Raw genomic sequence first — 27,959 nt, 5'->3', positions numbered from 1 at the left:
CGGCAAGTTTTCGGATATAGTATGTGTCCGCTTGAATGCAACTCTGCATGAAATCCACAGTTGATGCCTCCGCAATGGACTCACGGTGAACGCTAGGAAGACTGGTCTAGTTATGTTCACTAGGAACGTCAAGTGGGGCAGCTATACGCTACCCACCTTAGCAGCGGCGGAAATCCAGTTGGCACAAACAGTCAAGTAGACTCCAAGTTAACGTGGAACCACCATATCCAGGAACAATATCAGAAATCCTGCAAATTGTTCTGGTGCTGTAGGAATGCGATAGGTAAGACATGGGGACTTTCACCAAAACGGATACACTGGATGTATACATCCATAATAAAACACATTTTGATGTATCCATGCATAGTCTGGTGACCGAGACTGAACTTTGCTAACAGCAGGAAGCTGCTAACGCAGATTCAGAGGCTTGGTTGCCTAAGTATTACTGGAGCAATGAGTACTACGCCGACTGCGGCACTTGAAGCTATCCTCAATTTACCCCCCATTCACTTGGACGTGAAACAGAAAGCAACCAATGACGCATATAGACTTGATATCATTGGAGCGTGAGGCCAATCACACGGTCATGCGTCTATCTGGAAATTCATTGACAAACATCCGGTAGCTCGGATGCCGACCGATCATATGGTTTCCAGATTCGTCTTTGAAAAGACACACTATCGTAACCACCGAAAGAGAAGGATGGTCGACAAATGGCCATGAGTCTTTTCAGATTACAGACTTAATAATCTTCACTTACAGGTCAGTCACGGAGGGCGCAGAGATCACAGACGAAGACACCTTGGTAAGGTCTTCTTCAATGAAGAATTTGCACACTCCCTGCCTCTGAAGAATGTTCTCGGATTCGCTAAAGCCTGCGAACGCCGCAGGCCAGATGCCATTAAATAGGCGATATACGGGGATAGCACAATAGGCCTAACAATGGCCCTCGGAGCTACAGTTCCCCCCAGTAAACTAAACTTGCGTCATCATATGTTGCTCTGATAATAGCTATTATTTTTTCCGGAATGCCCGTCTTGCCTAGAGCACTCCAGCTGCATTCTTTGTTCAAACTATTGAAAGCTTTCTCGAAATCGATGAAGAGCCGGTGAAGCAAAGTGTTCCAAAATTATCCGCATATTGCTGTGCTCAGTACAGGGGGATTTAGAGCGGATACCAGCCTGCTCTTTGTCGATCAAGTTTTCGAACTGTTCCTTGATGTTCTCGAGGGTTATTTTATTTATTATCTTTGCGACACTTTGGAGCTTGCAGATATCCAATTGTTACACTCAACACGGGGCCTTTTTTCGGAATCTCAACGATTACCCGTGTCTTCCACTCTTTGGGAAAAGTCTCGGGCTCCCAGAATTTCCATATAAGTGAAAGTAGTCATATGTTATATGGTTGAAAAACCCGACGAAGTGCTCATTCCTCCTTTTCAGCTGATTATGTGAATGAAGAGCCGACTGTTGATATCCCTGATCTGATCGCCGAAAGATTTCCAATTACCTGCAAGTTCTCTCATGATGCGATATACGGTTCGGAGATCATTGTTATTTGTAGTATTTTGTACAGAATTGGACAGACAATTGAGTCGGTTTATGATTACTAATTTTTCTCCACCGGATATAGTCATGTGAGATGTATCAAATGAAAGGTCTCGATTAGTACTTTCCAAAATTGTTATTCGCCTTCTCGTGGATTTTAAAGTGCCCGAGTAAAAAGTCAAAATGTACACACTTAAAGTAAGACGCTACCCAACCCAAAAATTCTGAAAAAAAACAGGAAGGTGCGCTTATATGAAATCTAGGCTAGGGTATCTGCTCAAATAAACTTACCAATAGTTTATTACCCACTTTTAGAAATTAGATCGAAAGCCCCCCTCTTAAACTCATCCTAGGAGTACTAATTTGAACCTTCATGGTATCGCACATACCCATGTCAAGTTTCATGGAAATCCGGCGAAGTTATAGCAGTTCAAACTTATCAATTTCGTGGGAATTTACTGCATTGCATTGTGTGAAACAAAACCTTACTAAAATCGATTCAATGTCTGCTTGTCCGTCTGTCTGTCTGTTTTACTTTTCCTTTTTTGACTTTTTTTTTAGTTATTTGCATATCAGTGTCAATTACTCGAGAGAGACATGTGCGGGTAGTATTATTATTATTCTGCTAAGGGGCAGTCGCTCCGCGTCCTTAAAGAACTATTGTGCCCCTTTCACTGGTTATAGTGTACCTATTAATCATAGTATTTCAAGCAAGCCTATAACCGTTAGAAATTTTAGAATATTCCCTACTTCCAGATCTTTCAACTTTGCATCTGGTATCGAGTGTTCTCCCAGATGTATCGAACTACTTTGCACAAGTATCTCAGAACGTATATAGAGCTTTCATAACACTCCGCACAGAACCTGCAGGCAGTGTCCGTAAATATCCCTATCTTCCCTAGGTGATAGTTTAGCCGGCAGTGACCAGCGAGGATTCCCACTGTGATTCGGAGGTTCTTTTTGGTGAGGTTTAACGATCCTTGGCGCCCCCAATAAGCACCCTGGACTGCTGCATTCGTGGTTAGCCCGCCCAGTATAGTTCCCTCGACCGTCCCTCTTCATTTTTTATTGTTATAGCCATGAACGGTTCTGGCTCATGTAAAGGCATCCCTACTCGCTTCTTGGCTAGTTCGTCCACTGCCTTATAGTCTTCCAACCAAACATGGTCTGGAACCCAGAGTAGCCAAACCTTTTTGGGCGATCCGAGCTCATTCCGTCTCTCAAAGCATTCCTATACCAGTTTAGAATTCACCTGGTTGGACCTAAGTGCCTTGATCGCTGCTTGGCTGTCGGTGGAAATAGCAATGTGCTGTCCCCTTTGGAGGTTAAAGGAGGCACATTTGTCTAGGGTGTATATTTCCGCCTGGAATATGCTAGTGTGCTTACCCATTAACTCCAAGTACATTTTCCTTGGACCAATAACACCAGCGCCCGCTCCTTCTGCTGTGAGGGATCACTCAGTGTACCAAATAATCAGGTACTGGTTTAAGCCGTATATCACAGCCAAGCTCTCCCAATTTACCTTGTTACTCTAACGTGTTTCAAACTTCTTTTCGAAGTGAAACCTCATTGTCATGTTATCCATTGATATCAATAATTCGAGACACCGCCTAGAAAAAATATCAATCTTACTCCGATTTTGGGCAGCTACCCGCCTCACTGATACTCCCGGCCATCTTGCATATTGCCCTCCTTTTCTGCATCTGTATGTGCAGATGCAGGGGTTAATCACAGAAGGACCTCCAGGGATGCCGTTGGGCATGTCCTCATTGCCCCATTGATACAGACGCAAGCCAGTCTTTAGAGTTTGTATAACACCTTGGCTTGTGTGCTGAGTTTAGTTCTTTTTGCCCAGATTACCACCCCTTAAGTAATCATTGACCTTATTATTGCAATGTATATCCAAAGTAGTATATTCGAGCTGCAACCCCATTTTTTTCCCGCTATGGGCCTACTAGTCATCAGAGCTTTCGTAGTTTTCCGATATGCGTCTTTCAAAATAATTTTTGGTCTAACGTAATTCCCAATATTTGGCCTCTGTTTCTCGTTTTACTTTCATGTCATGTAACCTCATGGCTCTCAGGTGATCAATATTACGTTTCCTAATGAATGGTACTATGGTGGTTTTGGCTGGATTGACACGCAGTCCCACCTTCCTGAACCAGGCACTAGTAACCCTTAGTCCAGTTCAGATTCTATCTATTGGGTATCCTTATATTTGCCTTTACAGATTAAAACAATGTCAGGTATTTGTTAGCACGTTCAGCAGTTCGTCCGCTACCATACTCCACATAAGCGGCGATATTACCCCACCCTGTAGACAACCTTGAATAGTATTCATGACAATAGAGTTTGTACCTGTCGGTACTTCTATTTGCCTACTCTCTAGCTTTTTGTCCATCCAGAAAGCCAGGGTGTTTCCCAGTCCCTTGCGGCTCAGGGCCCCTTGTATCTCTGTGTGCGAATCTCCTTCGGGTAGTAACCAATATAATAAGACATGTGGGTACCTGGTTACCAGCGGTTTTTAATTCACGTACGTGTTTTTGTGCACGGAGTAAAGTGGGAATGTGTAAAGATGCGTTAGATCAATTTATCATTGCGATAATAGACAATGTTTATTTATTTATGTGTATCTTAGAGTTAACAAAAATATTGCGGCATATTTTTTGTATTCTTAGATATATATGTACGAATGGAAAACGTGCATAATGATTTTCCCACATAAGATGAACACAAAATCTTTTGCCTGAAGCACCCAACTTCCGGTATCCCGACTTGTTTCTATCTGTTGTAGGTTGTCTTCTTCACATTTGTTAATAATATTGAACTCTTAGTGTAAAGCGTATGAGATTGACTGCTATCAATACAATGTTTCCAGATCAAATTATTCAATTTTTAACTATGTACACACGGAACTGTCACGCACTTATCATTCTTCACATAGCCAAACACAAACCCTTTATACCTGAACCGTCTGGCTTCCGGTTTCCCGATTTGTTTAAAGATTGAATTCGGAGAAGGCAAGTAAAATTCTAGATTGATTAAACAGCTTAGTGACATCATTACGTGACGGATTTGAAGTTGTATTAATTTTAAATTGATGTAAATTTTATTAAATTGAAGCCAGATATTTTCCTGTTTATTGGCTAAAAGCATCTGATTTATACAAATACGTATTTCGAGGACGAACTGCCCCTTGTTCAGTGTTAGCTAATAAACAGCAAAAATATCTTCCAAGGCAATCTTTCATTCCAATAATAAATATTTCAAAAGTAAGTTCGATCAGTTAAAAGACGGCTCAATTGGAAGTCAAAACAGAAGAGAGTTTTGGATTTCATTATAAATATACCAACATAGAATGCTAATAAAAAACTGGTTACATCTGCTTCACTACTTACTTATCCATTGCTTCTTGCCAGATCATTCCTCTTTCCACCTGAACTGTGTGTAATTCTGTTGGCGCAATTCCTGTTGCATGTTTCCTGATGAACTTCATAAGTTTCACTCTCGTTACATTCTCTCCTGCTGCTCCCAAATCTGTTGATGAAATCGCCACGATCGTTAAAATCGTGAATACCAAAATGGTAATGAAAGAAATTACCTAAGATTCCTAGATCGAAACGGCCCAACTTCTTGGCTTGTGTTATTATTGCATTAAGCGTATCAGTGAAATACTTAAAAAGACGATTCTGGAGTTCAACCGGCATCCCTAAGATTCTATTTAGGAACTTTGAGATATTATTGTAATCTTTGTCCAAGCTTAAAACGCCTGGCATAGCTTCACTATTCACGATTAAACCCACACCGACTAGAGCACCAGCGACATCTTTCAAAAAGTCGCCCTTGTAATCTTGCGGAGGTGGTACTATAGGTGATTCATAACCCATAATTGTTTTCATAACCGCCTCAAGGGCAGCTCTACCGTACTTATTGTCTATGTTGAATTGCGACAAGTCTCTTGTTTCAGTTGCACGTCGATCGCCATGTGTCAATGCTCCTAGCGATTCTAAACGCTTGGCTACTGTCGATGCGAAACGCCTCTCACCAGCCAGATCTGAGATCAAAAATATATACTCAGGAGCGTTCACTTGATTTGATCGATGTGTTCTCCCGAATTGTTGAATTGCACGATCCGCTGACCATGGTAGTTCAAGAGTGATATGCACTCGTCTGCGTTGATTTCTAACTCTTCGATCACTTTGCAGCGAAATACCACTCGACGCTGCTTCTGAAATTATTGCAACATCTTTTTCGCCATTCATAAATCTTTGTTTCTCCGTTAGATTCAGTGTTTCCAACGGCACGTCCTGTTCAGATCTCGATTCGTACTGAATAGAACCGTCTTCAGTTTGCACAACCCTGCCTTTTCTTCCCGTCATCTCGGCAACGTTATCGGGACCTCCTAATTCATCGATCAGCTGATCTAAAGTATTTGGCGGTAATTTATCGCCCAAACGGTCGATCTTTCTCAGCAGTTCCTCTTTCATAGTGCACGCACGTTCGATAGCATCTTTAGGTGGTGGCCCCAGTTGCATGCGCATGCCATTTGTTTGCGCCACTCCAGGCTTTTGTTCTTGTTTCTTTGTCAGCAATTGTTGGATCTTATCTTGTGTAGTCTTTGGTTTTTTTCGTGGCGACTTCTCGGGTTTTACCTTTCTTTTTCTTCCTTGAACTCACCCACGGATCGTCATCACTATCTGATCCGGAATAGAAGGGATTAAAGTCACTACTTTGACAACTATCTGAATCGTTCTCTGATTCTTCACTGTCACTACCAGATAATTTGAATTCGGAATCTTCTGAATTTCGATTTGAACCATCACTGTCCGAATCATATCGAGAGCGCTTAACGCGCTGTTGTTTAGCCGCTTGCCGAACAGACTTCCGTTTGGACGTTCCTGCAGAGTCCTCTTCCATTATCTCCTGTAATGTTGTCTTCTTTGCATCTAATCCCAATAGTCTGTTGATTCGATTTCGATCTGGTGCCGGAAAATGTTTTTTCTACCAGCGACTGAAAAACACCTTTCGCTGTTGACACAAAGTCACTCAGTTCTCCCTCGTCGCGTTCTAATTGTTCCAACGTTCTGGCTTCTCCGGTTGATTGCAGACCAATGACTACACATTTTCCATATTTAATTGCTTCTCTTGCCACGGTCACCGCATGGTTTACTTTCGCAGCTATACAAAGATATTTGAAGAAACGCTGATGAGCTGACCAGAATTGACCCCACATTGTCTTCTTCATTCGACTTTCGGCATCGATCAGTTCCGCAGCTTCTGTGAATTTCTGCATAGCCTCCACCCAGAGAGCTACTGAAGTATCGTAAACTTTTTGAAATCATCCGCCAAAGGTACTTCTTCAATCTTAAAAGTCACTCCGTGGAAACTAAGCTGTCGTGCAATATACATTCCTCGTAATTTCATGTCCATCGCTACAATTTCCATGGCGCCTACTCCCCTGAAAATTGTTATTTCAAATTCTTTATATTCCTTAAAAATTGCAACCACATCAAAACAAAATCAGAAAAGTCTACCGATCCTATAGAAAAATATTTAGAAACAACTTACCTTTTCTCCACAGCCGTTATAAAATCGTTAAAAGTTTGAAATGGGGTGCCTGTTCCCCACATTCCTAATCGGACCATATAAGCCATATTACGTGGTTCCGATGCTCCAGTTGCCGAAGCATATACAACTCTCGCTTTCGGTAATTTGTTCTGCAGTTCTAATACTGTGGAGCCCGTTTTCGTCGGTTTTCCTGATCCAACCGGGCAGAGATTTTTAGCTTTGTGACATTCATCAAATATGATGCAACCGTCGAAGTCCTCGCCGCACCACTGAAGTAGTTGCTTTAAACGAGACTTATATTTTCCACTTTTGTTGTTCGACTCGCCAATTAATGCTGAATAGGTACTAAATATTACACCCTTCTTCACGTTATTATTTATTTCCGATGATATTTTGGCATATTTGAACTGAATTATGAAAATATTGTTAGCTTGCTAATTTTACTTGATGCACTTTTATTATTTACCTTATTTAAGGGGTGCACTTCAATCTTGCCCGCTCCTATGTCACGTAAGTCACGTTCAGCATCGTATTTCAAATCATTCGAAACTGAAATCCACAATGATTTCTTCCGTCCTTTTAGATAGTTTTCAAAAATTATGCCAGCTATGGTACGACCTTTTCCAACACCGGCTCCGTCACCTGTAATTGAAAAATTTAATATTTATGAAAAGTTATTGAAAATTTAAGATGTATAAGGGGCGTCCACAACGTGAATTTAGATGTTTCATGTATGATGTTATCAGAAAATAGTGCTTCCGTTGCTAACATGTTTCACCTTCTCAGTAACGACAATATTAGCAAAAGTAAACCCTTTGTAAACAAATGCAACCGAGTTGATATCCAAAATTGTAATTTAAAGTATACAAATCGACCTCAAAAATTAGATCTTTCGCTAACCAGAAATAGTCGCAATCAAAAGATTGAATACCCCTTCGGATTGCTCACTGAACATCACGATCACAATATTTCTTCTCAAGAAAAAACGGGCGTGCTTCATAATTGACGTAACCGTACTGTTGGACCGAAACACCAGCAAGAAAATATTCAGAGTTACGGTTCCTTGGCGAACGATATGAAGCAGAAATGGAGGCTAGAAAAGATTTAGGTAGTCCCTCAAAATATACATATAAAGCGTCGAAGATCTTGATCTAAAAGTCATACTATGCACGGAAATGCAAAAGGCTATCGTCCAGACAATATGTGCTATAGTCTGAAAAGTCCTTGTCCGGTAACAGTCTGACCTAGTGGGCTTTTCCATTTACCATCTACATGCCTGTGAAAGAAGGCCAAGATCAAAATAGTTGAACGGGGAAAAATCAAGAAAAACTGAAATTTTAAGTCCTTCCAATAAAAAATTATGGCGTTGTAGAGATAATTTTTAATTAAAAATTCATATACCTAGGCTACGCGGATGTACCAAATTTATGTGGTCTACGCCGAACAATTTCGAAGAAACTTGTAAGTAAAATGGCAAAAAGAGAACCTATCATCGGTGGCAGTAGGAAATGTAATCAGGCCACTAACGGTGACTAACATTCGGGAACTAGCGTGTAGCTGTGTCAATAGTGAAGGATTGAAACTTTATAACAAAAAAAACTTTAAAAAAATTTCTTGTTTAAATAAGATTTTTTATTGAATTTCCTCATAGGCGGTATTTTGAAGTTTCTTCCGCTCTTCAGTGCGAGATCTTTTAACACACATGATACTTAGAATACATACAAAATTTGTTCTTGCTCTTGCCAACGAATTACGTTGTTCATTGGCATTGAGCACATCAAGTAAGTCCAGTTTTAACAAAACTCGAATAATGTACTATGGTTGCAATTGATCCTGCAACTCGTGCCCTGCGTTCCATCAATTCAGTTACATTATCCAAGCATACTAAAACGAACGTTTGTTTAAGGATTTGCCGTTGAATTAGAAAACTGTTAAAAGAAAACAATATTGTTCTAAACAGCAAACAATATTGCCTTAATAAAAAAAGAAAATGCAATACTTAGAAACAAATAAAGTTACAGCACTTCCACGTTTTCAGAGAATCAAACGTGAAGTGCATTCTTGTACTGGTCACAGTAGCCGCCCTCGATAATATTCTTCTCATCATTTCGTGTTTACTCATCGTTATTTAATATTAATCGATATTATTATAGGCCCGGATACTTTCCCCACTCTTTACCAAAGTGATTCTAAACGACATGCGGTTATCAAAACACTTAGAAACAAGAGATGAATTCTAAAGTGATATGAGAAACCTTAATTAATTGAGTCGGCTTAGCTCGCAGGAAGGATTGGAAGACTATGAGGCAACGAATGAGCTGGTCAGACAAGGAGCGAAAACGTTGCTTTATGGGTCAGAACCCTTCCACTGAATCGAGAAGTTCATAGTATAAAATAATAAAGGAGAACGGGCGGAGGGGAGGTCGGGGTTCATTGTAGGCTAAACTACCATCTGGAGAACCTTACCTGTAGATTTTGTAGGGAGTATCATGGAACCTATGGACATGTGTACCTGGAGAATATTTAATACCTAGGAATAGGAATCATCATACAGAGGGTGGCCAAAATGCTGGAGTGACTCAGATTTTTCATCTAATTTTAAGAACATATTTTTTTCATACTATGTATTATTTAGTTGCTATTATTATTGTTTTTGAAAGATATGTGCTTCTACTATACTTTGTCATAGAAATAATCCAAGGTTCTGGTGACAATGCATTTTTTCAACGTGATTTATAGTGAACACTGCTATTTTGTGATATAACAATTGTTTGGGCGTGTTCTACATTGGTTTTGAAATTATATAGGCTCATTTCAGTTAAGTTTTGTGATTTTTACGTCGTGATAAGTACCTATTTATTAGTTAATTATTTTCTGTATGACAGCCATATATACATATATTTGCTATTTTATTGCTTTTTATTATGAAAAAAAAAAAATTAAGATATCTACTGCGAAAAATTTCTGAGATAAAAACGTTGATTTTTGAGATGAAAGGTTGACAATCAATACTGACAACTCAATTGCAATGATCTCAAACTTTTTGCGGCCACTGTATAGACAGAATCAAACATAAAGTTGCTACAAAATTACAATTAACACCAAATAGGATGGCAAGAGCGCCTAGAAATGAGCGAAAAATAAGGGATATTAATTTCAAAAATAGGAAGGCTTCTTTAATGAACATAACCAAACAATGTATTTTGAGGCCTAGATTTGTGTTTACACAAAACCTTAAAAAGCTAGCTCGATGTCGCATCAAAGAATTGGGTTTGTCATGTCGAGACTCATTAAAGAAATCGCTTCTTGCCTCTGCGGTAATGATGAAGTGACTCAATAGATGCAAATAACATTTGAACTTGATTGTCGTTTTTTTTAAAAAGGTGACTACTTCTTTTCATTAAAAATAGTCAGGTATATAGCTTCCATATAGTTTCAATTTTGCAAAGTCCAAGCTCAACAGTCTTTTCCGAGTTTGCCTTTCTGACGAATCATCGGTATATGCATCGAATACAAATCAAGTTTTGTGAGAAGAAGACTGGGTGAAAAATTTAGAAAAGATGCCATTGTAAAAAGGATGAAACACCATTCAGTATTATAGCCTGGTCAATGATTGACAATAAAACTACAGAGTGCCTATAAGTTGTCCAAAAAGCTATGAGGCAGAACCAACATATAAGGGGCTTGGAAACTACAATGATATTCAAAGTACACGAATGGTTATCAAATGAAAATTTCATATTGGTGTACGACTCCGCTCCATGCCAAAAAAATAACAGAATTTTGTAGAAAAAGAAGCCAAACAAGAGTTTTTTAACCCTACCTAAGCCCACTAAAAGGGTCCACGCAGAGCTTTCAAGAAAAATGTAATGAATAAGATACAGTCCTTATTGTGGTTAAATATATAAGCGATGAAATAAAAATAAACAGCATTAAATGTATTGAAGGTATACCAACAGTTTTGACTCCAGCGAAAGACGGATTGTTTTATTTTTAACGTTATGGGATTATTTTGAACATATTTCAAATGTCTAGTCAATACTTTTTGAAAACATATATAATTTGTAAAAATTGGTGACAAGTTTGTTTCTCTCTTGCGGTGGAGTTACTGAGGGTCGCACACTACAACAGTACTGTTTTCAGTTCTTGTACTTCCTTTGTCAGCCCACTGAACTCACGTGTATTTCATAGAAGAGTAGGTTGGGAGGGACGATTGTTTCATTGTACATTTGTGATATTCGAATGTCATATCTAGAACTTTTCTTTAATAAAAGCGCAAACCAATTCCTGCTTTATAGGAAACTTTTGGGATATGTGAAGAACTGCATGAATGTAAACATTTGCCTAGATTTCTGAATGTGCTTTGTAACGTTAAAAATTATAAAACTAAGAAAATTGTGGCAGAGAGGAACCATTTTTTACTTTTTTCGTAGAAGTACATAGAACGCGCTAATAGTTTGTTTGACTTACCCTGGTCAACACACCGTCAAACCTAATCGTTTGCAGCGATGTAGTAAATTAGAAATGGCGGACGATAGCCAGTATGTTATTCCTAGGAGGTGACACATATCTTTACATTTTCGAATTATAATTCCACCTTGCTTCTTTAAGATACTCAAATTAGGGTCACAATTTGCATAATTTGAATAAACTTCGTATACCGAGTGCCTAAGTGCAGAACCTTCGTAGAATATTCTATTTCACGATTGAGTAGATTCCTCAGATAGCGCTTTGTTTTAGTAGTTTAGTTGTGAAATACGTTTAAATTGGGCATTTCGGATATATATCCCTTTGTTATGCAAATGAAAGTGTATGGTCCCACAGCGAAGGAATAAGTTCAATTTTCCAGCGAAATATATGGCCAGAAATAACCGGACGAATATTTGCCATTTTGGTAGTCAAATCAATGTTCACCGTCTTTAGCGCTGGATACGGACCACTTTGAGAAAATAGACATATCTATGGATTGGTAAGACTAATACTAAAAATCCTAGAAAAGGAAAAAACTTACTTTGTGTAAAGTTAGTTTTATTCCGCTTTGAAAGACGAAGATGTCTAGTATAATAGAAACAAGTGCCGATATACTCACCTGTACTAAATGTGTTGAAATATGTGAGTCACCCTTTCGATTCTAATGTCCTAGTTCTGGTTATACATGTTAGTTTTTATCCAAAAAGGAAATCTCTTCCCTTGATTTACATTTCAAAAGTAAGAACAAACGCACACCTTACAGGAAGTAAAAAGGAATCAGAAAACAGAGCACCCTGCCTAATATCGATGGATCCTAAATGTGCATTGTCCACTCATCGTCGTATATAAATTATTGGATAAAATTCTCCTCACTGAGTGCAAAAACACTTTATCAGAATTTGATTGATGAAGTGATCTATTGAAAGGCATAATAGGTTGAGACGTGGAAACATTCTTGACCAAACAAGTAATCCAAAGACTACCATGCGCGATTAATGCACGGTTGGCATAGGCGCACTTCGAATTATGCCTTAAACAGTGTTGTGTAAATTGACGGCATTTAAGCCGACCTACTAGAATCGCAGCTCAGAGTAAGCGTTGCAAATCTATCATATGCTTATGCATTGTAAACATATATCCACTTCCTCAGTTGGAAATTGTAAACAAAAAAGGTTCGCAGATAATATAAGATTTACCGGAAAATTCTGTCCGTTTTGGTTACGACAAGTTTCAGCAGGTCTGTGCAAATTTATTTGATGCATATTTGGCTCTTTCTTTTTATCACTGAATGTGTCCATATTGGCCTATCGGATGAAGTAAAGTGAAGTTGATTCATGTTAGTTTTAAATGAACACGCCGCTGTGTTATAGACAAATTTCAGCGGAGAATAATTGCTACGGAAATCTGTAGAAATTTGTTGAAAGTGTTTGGTGAAGGTAAAGTTTGTGACAGAACATGCAGAAGATGGTTGGAAAAAAAATTTGAAATATTTTTAATAATAATAATAATAATTGTTGGCGCAACAATCCATATTGGATCAGGGCCTTGAAGTGTGTTAGAGCACTTCATTCAAGACCGTAATTTTTTCGTCAACATCGGACATACAGATATACATATATATCTGCTTGCACGATACAAAGTGGAACTTTTCTTGGACCGGATAAGTGGGGATGAAAAATGGATTACCTATGAAAACTATCATAAGGAGAAGGGCGTATTCTTACCACGAAAAACCTGCCCCTCCAACCACCGAAAACCGAACCTGAGCTTATACAAGGTGCGGCAGCATAACTTCCTTTTTTAAAATGCGCGCCACTCAGTTAGTTAATGTCATAGCGGAGCGCTAGTGGTCTCGTTCAAGAGGGGATACTGTAAAGTTTTGTCCCGGCACGGTTCAGTCGCCATCATGCGTTGGAATAGTGAGGAGCGTGCCTTTGCCGTTGAGGTTTACTTTTCAAGCGGATGTTCGGTTATTGCAACACAGCGTGCATTTCGGAATCACTTTAATTTAGCCCCGTTCGCTCCCGTCCCAGACCGCAAATCAATTGTTACATGGGTCACTACATTCAGACAAACTGCCAAGTGCGACAAAAGGAAGAACTGGAGTCCCTCGGCCCATTAGATAACCTGAGAACATTGAAGCAGTGAGAGCGTCAATGTTGCGATCACCACGGCGTTCTGCGCGCAAACACGCATCTGCCCTTGGACTATCCGATCGTTCTGTGAGAAGAATTCTTCGTGATGATCTTCATTTTCATTCCTATAAGATGGCGATAGTGCAGGAACTTTCAGAACGTGACTTCCAATTCTCGGATGAACGCGTGTAAGCTTCTTCTTGATGTCGTTCCCGAGGGTGCTATTGTTTTTTTTTAGCGATGAAGCCCATTTTCATTTGTGTGGGTCGGTTAACAAACAAAACATGCGCTACTGGGCTGACACCAACCCTCGAGAATTGCATCAAAAGCCTTTGCATTCACCCAAAGTCACAGTGTGGTGTGCAATTTCCTCAGCTGGAATTATTGGTCCCTGGTTTTTTGAGGAAAATGGGGTAACAGTGACAGTGAATTCGGACCGGTATGTAAACATGCTACAGAATTTTTTTTCCCACGGCTAGAAAATTTGGATTTGGGGGACACTTGGTTCCAACAAGACGGTGCAACAGCACACACTTCAAGAGCATCGATGGCTGTTTTGAGAGAACACTTTCCAGACCGCCTTATCTCAATTAGAGGCGATTTGGAATGGCCGGCACGCTCTCCCGATCTGTCCCTTGTGATTTTTTTCTATGGGGTTTTTTAAAATCCCGTGTTTATGTGAACCGTCCAAGAACCCTACAAGATTTGAAGACCAACATCCAAGAAGAAATTGCCAACATAACACCTGCTATGCTAACAGAGTCATGACAAACGCCAGAAATCGGTTTACGCAATGTATGGAGAATGGGGGACGTCACCTAACAGATTTGATCTTGAAAAACAATGTAAATAAAAACTTTAGACATGTACCTACATTATAAAAATAAATAAATATTTTCCGATGCATACAATAGTTGTTTATTGAGTTTTGAAAAAAGGAAGTTATGCTGCCGCACCCTGTATAAGAGAATGTTGGTGGAACATTCGAGGACCGATACATTGCGATCTCCTGCAACCAGAGAAAAGCTTAATTCGAAGAGGTACTGCCAATAGGTAGATATAAAAACACAACACTACAAGAAACAAGTCGGGAAACCGGAAGCGGAAGAAAGGTTTTGTGTATTTCTTAGTACGTAGCACGTAATATATCCATATATTATGTGAGAGTGCCGAATTTCGAATGATATTGACATGAGTCTTGAATTTACAAGAAGTAACAACTTTGACGTATTATAACTTTGTTAGTAATATTGCGATTTCCACCAAACTTGGTAAAATGATGCTATATTATAGCCGGCATTTATGCATTTCGTGGTACTAGGATTAATTTAAGGGGGTTTTCTAGCCAATTACAAAAAATTAAAGTAAAATACTATTCTTTATTTGAACAGATATTGGTATGGAAGGTATTTCGGAGCCCAGGCAACATAGTGGCAGCCTCCTGATTTTTTTTAGATTTTTCGGTTTGGTTGTTGCTGAGAATGGCCCCCCTAGAGAAATGATCACTTTCAACCCCCCGCACTCCCACCTTTCCAACAAATGTCAAAACTAAGATCGGCTTCGAAAAGTACTAACCGAAACCTTTAATTTGATACCTCACATGACTATATTCGATAAAAAAAAATGTACACCCCCCCCCCCCCAAATTCAACGTAAAAGGATGTAACTCACTATATGCGTGAGCGTTCACAGTTTCCACCTCTACCAAATTTGGTGTGAACCGCTATTACCGTCTGCGAGAAAATGCGTGTGACGGACGGACAGATAGACATATTAAACCGATTTTAATAAGGTTTTGTTTTACACAAATACTGAACTGAAGTCAACAGAGACATTTTTTCAAATAATTTGCTGTACATTTCTTTATTTTATTGCTGCTGGTCTTATAAAAGTATTATTCGCTTAATTACAAAGACTTTTTTTGTACCTTGCTGCAAATCTGGCCGAAAATTTAATTCGATAATTTCATTTAAACTTTTCTTGGAAAAAAGTCGCACTTAGCTCAGCGATTTGCAATTGTTGGAACTTTTTAAATCAGATTCCCATAGATTAAAGAAAAAAACAGAAAAATCACATACCTATTAAAAATCCAGCTCTTGATCCATCCGGCAACAAATGATCATGTGCTTGGGAAGTGTACGTTATAGATTCCAACTGTAAGGCGCTAAGTAAACCACCATTAATAGTTTCACTTGGAATAGAGACTTTATAATGTACGTCGGTAGGTTTCTACGGATGACAGTGAGGCCGTTTCGACAACAGGATCTGGATGTTTCTTTCCCAATTTCACTGCAAAAGTATTCAATTCAATTAACTGGATATTTACGAATCTAGTCCAATTTACTTACATTTTGCTGGCCAATATTCTGCATATGTTTCCGCAACACCCATTTTCCTCATCCTCTGCTTCTTCTTCTTCGGGTGTCGCATTCATTGGCTGATTTATAAGTGGAAATAGTTATTACTAACGTGAAAAGAAACTAAGATAATCGCATCACCTTTGGAGGCTCCATCCACATTTGAGTGAGAAATTTGTTGGAATGCCATTGATAAGAAAATTCGGATTTGAAGCAATAAGTGCTTGTAGGTTTTGTAGTATAAATTGATTTATAGCATTCTGTCCTATTTGGCTTTGCTGTAAGCATTGCCCGCCATGAAATTACCCAATCCCATCCCAGACATCTCCACTAGAAAGAAAGACGAATGACAAGAGGTTATTATATGATTCTTTTTGAAAATCTATAAACACAGGTGCCACCTTACTGTATATGAATGTGAACCTTCATCGAATGGTGCCTTAAGGAAATGTGAGCTAATCGCTACTTTGACAATAAACAATATTTGAAATTTAACAGGGAAACAAATATGTTAAAGTGAAATGTTAGTAAAAGCGTGATGACAATCATTCAAATTGAAAATTTTTCGAATCCTTAAGAGCAGAAAATTGCATTGACGTTCATTCATTCTTACCATATTATACCCAGGTCTACATTTTGCAAGTTATTTCCTCACTTGAAACATCAGAATCTGAACCATCGAAATTTCATGAAAGGTTTTCATTTTGAATCGTTTCAATAAAAACAATGCTGCCTTCCCTACACAGTGGTCATATTAAATTCTTAAATGGTAGAAAAAGTGGAAAGTGAGACATCATTACTGCTTATCAAGGAAAGTTGTTGTTCGTTAAGAGAATATCGTCGAGGAACGATTGCGTGGTCGATCAGATATGAAACCTCCCAAAGGCAAATGTGAAAGGCTGGCGAGGCATATGCGGAAGGAAAATCAGTTGTAGCAGTCGTCAGTTTTCAATGAACCAGAAAATTACAAATAGGCTATGGAATCCGGGCAACAAAGTCAATGGAAGGCAGCGACGAACACGGAATGTGGCTCGGGGATGAAAAAATGGAACATGTAAGCTGATGAAGGCGTCAGAGAATCAAAAGCTGGGTGGCAAGATCATGTACCACGTAGACAGCAGCACCGAGAGATATAAAGCGAGAAACTACACGCAAAATACGGAATCAACTACGAGGAAACATTCTGGAGTTTTTGCGAGAATCGGAATAGAAGGCTGCAAAGTGATCTGGATACCAATCGATTCCAATCAAACTGAATACTCATAAAAATTCCGTAAAGCAAAAGGGACTACGCTGGTGGCACAAAGACTAGCGTTCGGCATCAAATATCATCACAATGTTGGACGAATGCATATTGCACAAGCGCGGTAGCCAACTACAAATAACTACATATTTGAAGCCAGAGTACATGGCGAAAGCGAATTGAGTGAAATTGCAAATCTGACGGAGGAGATGAGTTCACTGACACAAATGAGACGCCGAGGCCCAAAATGGGCAATCAAATGCAATAGTTCTGATGAAGAATCTCGAATTTTGCAAGCGAGCAAAACAATTCGATGATCTTTATCACTTCATAAGACAAGCTACGTCGAGAGTTATTTCAAATTGAAATGCACGCCAAGAGACGAATACCTTGCAGGTCTTAGAAACATTGCTAAGAATGATCTCGATCGAAAATAGGCACTAGGAAAACATGAATCAAATCATTAAATCATTACAGAAAGTGAGTGTTGAGAATAATCAATAAATTCTAATCGCCCTTCTTCGCATCAGGCATAAAACAGAACGCACGTATTTGTTCATTTTTCAGTTGCGCAATTGATTTTAGCGTATATTCCACAATCATCAAGCATAATTCAGTAGCAATCACTCAGATATTTAGAAGCTCAGTTAACAAAGGTATAGATTTCTAGGAGACAATCCTTTAATCTTTAGGGGCCATAAAGAAAGTCATCACCCGAAAGAAAATCACATTTCACGAAACGGAACATCTGCGCTGAAATTCACCTCAGGCAAATTACGGTACGTAATATTCACCAACCTTATCAGTTGTTTGCTTGAAAAGGCCCACCATAAGTCAGTCAAGTATGGCAGGACAAGACAATTGGGATGAATACTTTATAAAATACAGAATAACCACTATTCCGAAGGATTTACATGGGATGATAACAAGCACACAATAAGGTCCGGTGAATAAATAAAGTATTTTGGAGAATAGAAAGCAGGCGAATTACTTCTAATAGCCTGATCGCAACTAATCACATCTTCCTTATTTGAGTGCTTTGTCTCAGTGGCATACCGGCTTGGTTAAGGTTTCGCTAAGAGCGTTTAGCAACTTTAAACTTTCGAACTGACTAATTAATTTAATATAGCTTGCATTTGCATCAATGGGAAGAACATCAACACGGAGTTGAAAGTTGTATATATTTTTGCCGACGGCAGCAGTATACTTGTTTTGTCCAAATTTAGAATTGTATTATCTCAACATCCGACACGGCAATGTTGCCTCTGTAGCTCTGAGTAGTACACTGCTACTCGAGAGATCAACTAACTTCCTCGGCGTAAGTGTGGCAGTGGTGTGATTGCCCCGGAGCTACGTAGCGCAGATATGTGGAAGATTGCAAGCTTCTCGAGAAGTCGCGGGAGGAGCTGGAGGACGTTGCCATGTATCGATAGCGATGGCTTGTAGAACGGCCTACTTCTCATATTGGGGTTTATAGCCACCAGGGTGCATGTGCAAAATTGCATGAGCACGCGGAAGCGAACGGTTATGGTTATGTAAACTTAATAAATATCTTTTTAAACCAAAGGGAAACGCAGACGGGAGTTTAAATCGACCACAATGTGCGTCGTATCAAGTACAGGGTTTCTGTGCGCCTTACATAAAATTTGATCGTTGTTAATGAATACCAATAACATTTGATTTAACTGGTATAATTTCTCCAGAGATTTTATTCAATATAATGACTGTGATGACCACCCCTACTATGTTCAATATCCGTAAAATTGTCTGATATACTTCTTTTTCATGCAGCTGAGAAACCTGCTGTTAAGTTCTTCTCATAAGCCATTCTGTTGTAAAAATATGAAATCAATGTCCAAAAAGTATAAAAAAATCTAATGAAGCTATATTGTTATAAGAGGAATTTTTGAAAATTTGCCATTGAATGAATGCCATCTACTCAACATAAAGTTATAACCAACCCAACAAGACAAACACAAAAGAAAATAAAAAGAAAAGAAAAAACTTACTTTTATTACCAACATTATTCGACTTACTCTGCGCCGCAGTAATGACGCTGCCATTGTATTTGCCTGGTAATAATTCGGTATTCCTGCATAGCCCATGTTCATCATATGACTAGGTCCCATACCATATGGCATCGCACCTGAAGCCAAAAAACTTCATTATAAGTCATCATTTCAAAATATGCTGAAAAGAATATTACCTTGTGGCATTTGTGTTTGATCACGTCATATCCTCCAGCCCAGCAGTTTTGGTGACAAGACCTGCTGGCAATTTAGGAGCTGATCGCGCTGACAGATTTGTACCGTCCGACTGCATTGTAGATCCAGCTGATTTATCCAGGGTTGTGGTATTTTTTATACTGTTTTTGGCATACGTTACGGCTGTTTCTAAATCTTTTCCTCCTCCTGGAAATAATAATATTAGTAAATTTATATTTTCAAGTGAGCTTACTTTATATTACACTCGTACAAATTTTAACAAATCAAACTCAAAACTACTTTTTTTGGGAAATTAGACAACGATATAACGATATTAACCCCAGACGCAAGAGGGTGACAACAAACCCCCGTAAGCCAAATCGAACAATCACGACTCTAGAGATGAGCACCGATTTATCCATCCAGACACTGCTTTGATTCCAAAGTTACGATCACAATAAGTAGGAAGAAATGGGAATCATTGCAAACCACATACTGTGGTACAAAAATGGGTCTAAAACAGAATACGAGACTAAGATTGGGATATATAGGGTGATCCCATGTCAGGACGTGTCATAACTCTAAAGTTAACATGCCATTGTTTTTTAGGTGGGAGTCTGTGCGACGAGTCTGTGTATCAGGGCGGAAATACTAACGTACTAAAATCTATATTCTCACGGATAGTCAGAGAAGAAAGAGTGGAAACTCCTCGGGAAGTTCTGGCAGGAGCTGACACATATTTCAGTAACGGTGCTTAGGCATGGTTGACGCGTTATGCCCCATCAAAGGCAAACATATATAGTCTAACAGAGAGCAACACCGATTAAGGAGACAGACAATATTCCGAGTGTGAAATGTCGTCGAAATTTGAAGCCATTCCCAACAGAGAGGATTAAATGTAGAGCGAGTTCAGTCGATTTAAGTGTTGCTTTTAAATACCTTAAACAGAGTCCCGATTATGCTTGGCTTGAATGCAAAAGTGACCTGCGATTCCCACCTGAAATCCTAGAATCGTTCCAGGAATCAATTAGTCTTAAATTACTAATATACTATACTAAAATTAAAGTCCCGAGACTTTCAATGCATGATTCATTTCGAGAGGTTCATCTGTCGCTAGTTCATGTAGGAAGTTACATAAAGAAAATGAAAAAATGAGAATATTGCATCTTCATCAAGCATTGCTTAGGAAAAAGTCTTCAACAATCAATAAAATGTTATCCCACAGCTGCTTTCGAGAACAACAGTTTATCCATGTTTTAGTGGATTTAAAATAGAATGTACGAGTCCAAAGACGGAAGACCAGAAGAGGCTATGAATGGGGAAGTCGTAAAGCAAGTGCATCGAATGGTTTTAATGACGCAAAGTGGATTTACGCGACTTAGCTGAGGCCATTGGCATCTCAAAATAATAGCAATATAATATTGGGTTGGGGAAAATGTATTTGTGATCGAAATTTGACGCTTATTAACTTAGAATTATCCGATTTAAGTCAAATATGCGCGGTTTCGTTCGTAAATTGTTACCATTTAGAAGGCAACTTTAAAAATGGGTCGAATTCGTTCCGTTTCAGCAGTGCATCGTAGGCGTTGATTTGGTCCAAGAGATTTTTTTTGCGTCAACTCGTGTGGCATCCAACATCCAGCTTCTTTGGAATCCAATCTTCTGCAAATGGTTTCAAACGGTTTTATGGTCTACACCCAGTTCCTGGCCAATCGAGCGAATGCTTACATGCTGGTCTACTTGGATGATTCGACGATTTTATCGGTTTCTACGACGATTGGCCTATCATTGCGGGATATATCTTCAACATCCACTACACCAGAACGAAATCGATCGAACTAACCGCTGTGCTGTGCGAATCGATACAGTATCGAGCCCATAAACTTCACAAATTTTTTCGGCCGCCTTCGTTGCATTCTTACCTCTCAGGTAGTAAAAACGTAAAATATGACGAATTTCTTCCTTGGTAGACTCCATCTTTGACGCGCTATAACTTGAGACTGAAACATACAATCACAACACTGTCAAAGAGACACTTGTAGCATAGATTGTCTTCAAATCGCCGTATAGTATGACCCGATGCGATCAGTACAACACAAGATATGTTTAAGTGTCGCCATCTATTGACAAAATACAACATTTCCCAAGCAAGTAGCTCTCCCATTAGTCCAGTCGAACGTCAAGTTTATCCGGACTTAGGATTCTCAACTCACAAACAGAAAGAATGTTATAGTAGAATCTTATGCAGTGTTTCGAACAAACTGAACGGCGAAATAAAGGCATATTTCTTTTATAAAGACATTTGAGTGGGCATTTGTCCCATTAGTACGTAGCACGTAATATATGCATACATTATGTGAGAATATCCACTTTCAGGTGATATTGACATTTAAAGTCTTGAATTTGCAAAGAAGCGACAATTATGACCTATTAATTTGTTAGTAATAGTGCAATTTCCACCAAACTTAATACGATCATGCTCTATGTTACGTCTGTTCCTTAACTAAGACAGAACTAGACCAATATTGGTTGTTGCGCCGTCGATGTTGAATATCTACGCGCAATACGGAAAATGATATACGAAAGCTAAACCAGATGATGCCAAACACTGAGTCATTGCTAAAGGACAGAAAAAAAACCGAAACGAACGCGTACCTTTAAAAATTGGAATGCATGTATTAAGCAATACATTAGTACCGAAGGAGCTTAAATAACTACTTAGCCCCAATTTAAATTTAAGGTTTCAGGTAGATTATGCGGTAACTACACCAAGGGAAATTGCCTGCATGCTAAATAAGCTGAAGTCAAATGTCGAAGGTTCCTACGCAGAGCAAGCTTGCATTCCCAATCATCATCATCATCAACGGCGCAACAACCGGTATCCGGTCTAGGAACTCCAGACATCCCGGTTTTGCGCCGAGGTCCACGAATCTGACATCCCTAAAAGCTGTCTGGCGTCATGACCTACGCCATCGCTCCATTTCACGCAGGGTCTGCCTCGTCTTCTTTTTCTACCCTAGTCATTGCCCTTATAGACTTTCCGGGTGGGATCATCCTCATCCATACGGATTAAGTGACCCGCCCACCGTAACCTATTGAGCCGAATTCTATCCACAACACACGGTAATGGTATCGTAGATTTCGTAGTTATGTAGACTACGGAATCGTCCATCCTCATGCAGGGGCCCAAAAATTCTTCGGAGGATTCTTCTCTCGAACGCGGCCAAGAGTTCGCAATTTTTCCTGCTAAGAAACCAAGTCTCCGAGGAATACATAAGGACTTGCAAGATCATTGTCTCGTACAGTAAGAGCTTTGACCCTATGGTGAGACGTTTCAAACGGAATTTTTGCAAGCGGAAATAGGCTCTTTTGGCTGCCAACAATTGTGCGCGGATTGCATCATCGCAGCTTTTATCGTTTGTGATTTTCGACCCTAGATACGGAAAATTATCAACGGTCTCAAAGTTGTAGTCTCCTATCTTTATTCTTCCCGTTTGACCAGTGCGATTTGATGTTGTTGGCTGGTTGGTTTTTGGTGCTAACATTAGCACCATATACTTTGTCTTGCCCTCATTGATGTGCAGCCCAAGATCTTTCGTCACCTGCTCGATCTGGATGAAGGCAGTGTATACGTCTAGGGTCGTTCTTCCCATCATGTCGATATCGTCAGCATACGCCAGTAGTTGGGTGGACTTAAAGAGGATCGTACCTCTTGCATTTACCTCGGCATCACGGATCACTTTCTCACGGGCCAGGTTAAAGAGGACGCATGATAGGGCATCCCCCTGTCGTAGACCGTTGTTGATGTCGAATTGGCTTTTATCGCACATTGGTCAAGCTCAACCTAGTCAGTCTTATCAATTTCGTCGGGATACCGAATTCCTAATGGCTGTGTACAGTTTTACCCTTGCTATGCTATCATAGGCGGCTTTAAAATCGATAAAGAGATGGTACAACAACATTCCCAATACCAATACGAATTCGGTATTGGGTCTATTTCAGCGAAATATACAGTGAATCACGTTAGGCGCAAAGTCGATGGAAAATTCGATTGTCTATGCAATATATACACCTGTACTTAGACGAACTATGACATATCGCACAGTATCTTCGAAAATTCAAGAAATTGAGTCACGAAACGAAATCTGAGATAGCAGGCTCAACTCATCGCCGATGTAAAAGAGTGGATCAAAAGACATTTTACCGAGATCAATTTCTGCCTAAACGCAATTATTGACCGGACATGGATATTTTCTCAAATATCTTATTGAATGGGCAGAGTAAAATATCCAAACTACTCTTTGGTGATGCAGAAATAGATGACATTGGATATACTTTCTTCTATTACGAAACGTGCGAAATGAAAGAACAACCCCCGAGGCGAAAATAAGCCAAGAACTAAGTCGACTAAATCAGGACTTTGAAAAAGAAAATTAAAATCTAAGACTCCAACAAAGTTTTGAAAGCCTTGATAACAAAAGTAGGACAAGAAATGTTTTAGATTAGGCAAAAGCACGGTAAGAATAAAAAATAGAGCCATCCCAAGGTAATGAAAGTCCTCCTACCCGTAGGCATAGCCCCACGATAATTCTCCAATATGGATTGATTTGGAGACCCCAATCAGAGTTCCGCTGGAGCTGACACAATGGTTCCAGTTTATACTGAGTACAAGCTCAGGTCCAACCGTAAAAACCGAGCCAAAAGCATTTCCCCCAAGAATTCTCCTGCAACATATGAATGAATGATTGATTTCAAATCAGATATTCGGGTGTAAGATTAACCACCATAATCACTGAGTCTCAACCCAATAGAAGATATGACGATAAAATTGAAATTTTGTCTTAACTTTGAAATTGAAATATTAGGATTCAATGAATCTGAATTCAAGATTTTATCTAATTAGTGGAAGCATACTTGCATTGAAAATTTTTATTTATTTATTTATGTTGCCAGTTCAATTTTTGATTGTCCAAATCTATTATCAAAATGAGATTATCTTACATCTGCTAACGAGATAACAATTCGCTCAACTGGCAATCATAATTGACTATTTTTATGAACATAACGAATGGAAATTGATAAATATAAGCCGAAATATGGAGTTTAGAAAAATACCGGAAACTGGACGCAAAACACTGAATAAACTGCTACTGTCATAAACAATTCCATTAACAGATGAACGGTTCAAAGACCTTTGAAAGACGTTTTACTGAAAGTATTTGTGAAGAAGAGAAAGCTAAAAGTTTCTCCGAAAAATCTGAAAAAACCAGTCTGAATACCGGAAGTTGGAAAGGTTTTGTGACCATCTTGTGTGAGAAATTTCCTATTCAAGTTTTCCCATTCGCGTATACTCCCAATTCAAAATATTCTTTAAATACATTTGTATGTATTTCCAAACTCCAACACCGCTGTTCATATAAGTTCACTTTATATGTTTTCATTTCATGCAATACACAATTTTGATCTTCTATAGCTTTATTAATAATAGTTGGATGTTTGTCAAACTTTCCAGAATAATGCACTATGTTATGTTATAACCGTACTAAATTTCGTAATTCTAGAATGAACATAAGGGGGTTTTGGGTATAATAAATTTCTAAAATATGGTAATACACTATTATTAACTTTATTTAAGATATCCAAATGGAATGTATTTTGAGGCCTAGATTTCGTACGGATGCACCATTGTAATTTTTTTCAGATTTTTCGGTTGGATAGATTCTGAGGACAAAACCTGTTACAGTTTTTGGGGCACACATTATGAGCCCCCACTCACCTATGGTTCACCCGGTAACAAAAATATCATCAGCTTCGAAAAGCACTAATTGGGTCCCTTCATTTGATACCCCACACGACCATATTCAGTCGAAAAAATGTATACCCCCCTTTCACATATATGGGGAGCCAGCCTCAAACTCAACACAAAATGGGGTCTCTTGCTAATATAAAGGGTTTCACAGACCACACTTCCTCACCAAATTTTGTGACGACAATTGCTTTAGCAAACAGACAGATGAACAAACAGGCAGGCGGATAGACACGACGATTCTGATAAGATTTTGTCGGTCCGATAATATCCGTGACTGTTATTCCAAGAAAAACTCAGCATCTTTATGACGATATATGATGAATCCAGTAGAAAAAATAAGTTATATATTTAGCGAATCGAGACAACTCATAAAGGCCTCTAATAAAGTAAAGGAAAATTGACAGGACAACGTTAGAAAATAAATATTAGATTAGAAAGTCAACATCAGTATTAAAAACTGGTGAGTTACTGCTACTAAACGTCTAAAAAATGGCTAATTTTTTTCAACAATGACAAATATTAACGTTATGAATTTCCATTATCCCCATTTTTATTGAGACTGAATAAAAGACGTTCGCCCCATATCCAACTTCTTACGATCTCAATGGGATACAGAAAAGAGCCAAAAAACCGCACTTTCTTCTGGAAAATTTTTCCAGAAATGATATGAATTTAAAATATCCTAAAGTACCAGTCCTTCGATATTAATAGTGCCACTTCTTAGAAATGTACTTTCAATGTTTGAATACGTACAATCATATATCTATCAATTTTTCTTAAACGCATATTTACACACACACACATGCACAACCATAAGTATTTAAATGCATATGCCGACTGCACCGAAGCGGAATTAAATACAAGAAATTCGGGTAAAACCCAAGCAACTTACCAGGGACTTCTATTTTATCAGGATCGTCATCTTCATCGAAATCTGAACCGGATGAATCGTCGAAATCATCCTCCTCTTTCGCAAAACTTTTGTTGGTAGCCTAGAAAACGAATAAAAACTCCAATCAATTCAATTTCTTACCGCGCTCCGACTATTTACAAATAAAGAGAAGATAAAAGCAACTGTGGAGACTTCAACCCAATAAATATAATAAATTTTCAATCAACAGCACCTTCTTACAGAAAAGAACGCGTCTTATCTACACTGCACACCAATTTCATATGACCCGGACCAATCCTTGAACAGAACTTGTGAAAGACTAGCTCCTTCAACATATAAGACACCAGAATATATGTTTGAAAATCAATAATCTTCGCTGAATGCCACACCCCGGCAACAAGATGTTGTTTGTTTATTATTGAGAAATCTCAAAATTTTTCATCAGTTTTCCAAAGAACAATACAAATCACATGGTGCTATTTTGGATCAGCTGGATTTTTGCAATTCAAATTTCCCAACAAAAATTGCGCGCATTTTTCTCTCCCTTCAACCCTTTCACATATATGTCAAATTCTTGCCTGCCTACCGGTTTTTTTCTTCATTCTCTCCGCCTAGCAATTGTCTATTCCTACTCAATTGTGGGGTAAGGAGTGTAAGGATTTGTCCCTGACTTGCGCACAATCTTCCTAGAGCATTACATTTTTATACTTGGTGTGCTACAAAATGCAGACGTTGGGTAGCGTCGAAGGAGCAGTGTATTTCCTGTACGATTTCTGAACATAAGGGGGTGGTTTTCATTCGTACACATGACGAATGAGGTATTTAAACGATTCATAAAGGTGAACAAGATTAAGAAAGTAAGTAAGAAGCGGATATCAGAAGCATTGCGTATTTTTGGAACACAGATATTAATATTTAATATTGAGAAAGTCATTTAATGCTGTTTCGCTTTCTTTTTAAAATTGAAGGTGGGCCGATTAAGGAATTAGTAATGTAAGGCCAAGGAACATGATTTTTTTTATTCAGGGAATTTTCTACATGCATTGGATATCTTCCTCATTTTTGGTGTAAAGATAGAGGTTAACTTGAACCCGAATTAAAGAAACGAATCAAATTATTTGCGAATTAATAAAAAAATTGACAACTTTAACACATAGCCAGCACTTACTGGCTTTATGCTTTTAGCGCAAAGCTGCTGGTCGATCACAGTTCTCTAGTGTTTGACAGCCATAAAACTTTCAAACCTCCAGAGCCGTCAGAAAATTTCCTTTTATACTACCAAAATTTGTGAGACTTCAGTACTAAGCGGCTATAGAATTTCGGATAACTGCAATACATTTTGTCATCTCTACTAAAACTTGGCTTGACAATAGAATTTTAAATTTAGAACTTCTCGGTGGATATGCTGATCACGATCTGCTGATTTCGGGTAAACTCATAGATGAAGGTGTTAATGACCGCAAAACAATATATTTCTGCTCCCCCTATCATCTTCTTAAGTACTCGACCCATAGTCAATCACTGTTCGCATTTCACCTTCGAATTTCATCCTGTTCATTATTTTCTGCGTTTATTTTCCACATTCGTTTCCGGCGCCACTAGTCGAAGAATTTTGTTGATAAACTGTCGGATGTTCTGTGAGATAAATATTCGAGCCAATATTTCATCCTTTCCTACGATATTATTTCTCTTCTATTTATTGCACACACTCCGCCTTCCTATCTCTTTTCCAAC

The 27,959-nt window shown here is 38.8% G+C and overlaps 1 protein-coding gene across 1 annotated transcript in view; it reads right to left on the bottom strand.

Annotated features, from left to right (window-relative positions):
- LOC119654027 (protein strawberry notch) overlaps window positions 1-27,959 on the bottom strand; it is a 40,923-nt gene that overhangs the window by 2,421 nt on the left and 10,543 nt on the right. The window contains 14 exon segments of the mRNA XM_038059189.1: window positions 4,946-5,084; window positions 5,149-6,203; window positions 6,205-6,545; window positions 6,547-6,881; window positions 6,884-7,005; window positions 7,116-7,522; window positions 7,582-7,757; window positions 15,799-15,946; window positions 15,948-16,009; window positions 16,069-16,111; window positions 16,113-16,157; window positions 19,357-19,480; window positions 19,551-19,731; window positions 26,226-26,325. Of these exon segments, the coding sequence (XP_037915117.1) occupies window positions 4,946-5,084; window positions 5,149-6,203; window positions 6,205-6,545; window positions 6,547-6,881; window positions 6,884-7,005; window positions 7,116-7,522; window positions 7,582-7,757; window positions 15,799-15,946; window positions 15,948-16,009; window positions 16,069-16,111; window positions 16,113-16,157; window positions 19,357-19,480; window positions 19,551-19,731; window positions 26,226-26,325 (3,278 nt within the window).

This window comes from Hermetia illucens, chromosome 4 (assembly GCF_905115235.1).
Source record: "Hermetia illucens chromosome 4, iHerIll2.2.curated.20191125, whole genome shotgun sequence".
NCBI classification, from domain to species: Eukaryota; Metazoa; Arthropoda; class Insecta; order Diptera; family Stratiomyidae; genus Hermetia; species Hermetia illucens.
The sequence above is the reverse complement of the archived record's forward strand: the minus strand, read 5'-3'. Positions and strand labels throughout refer to the sequence as shown.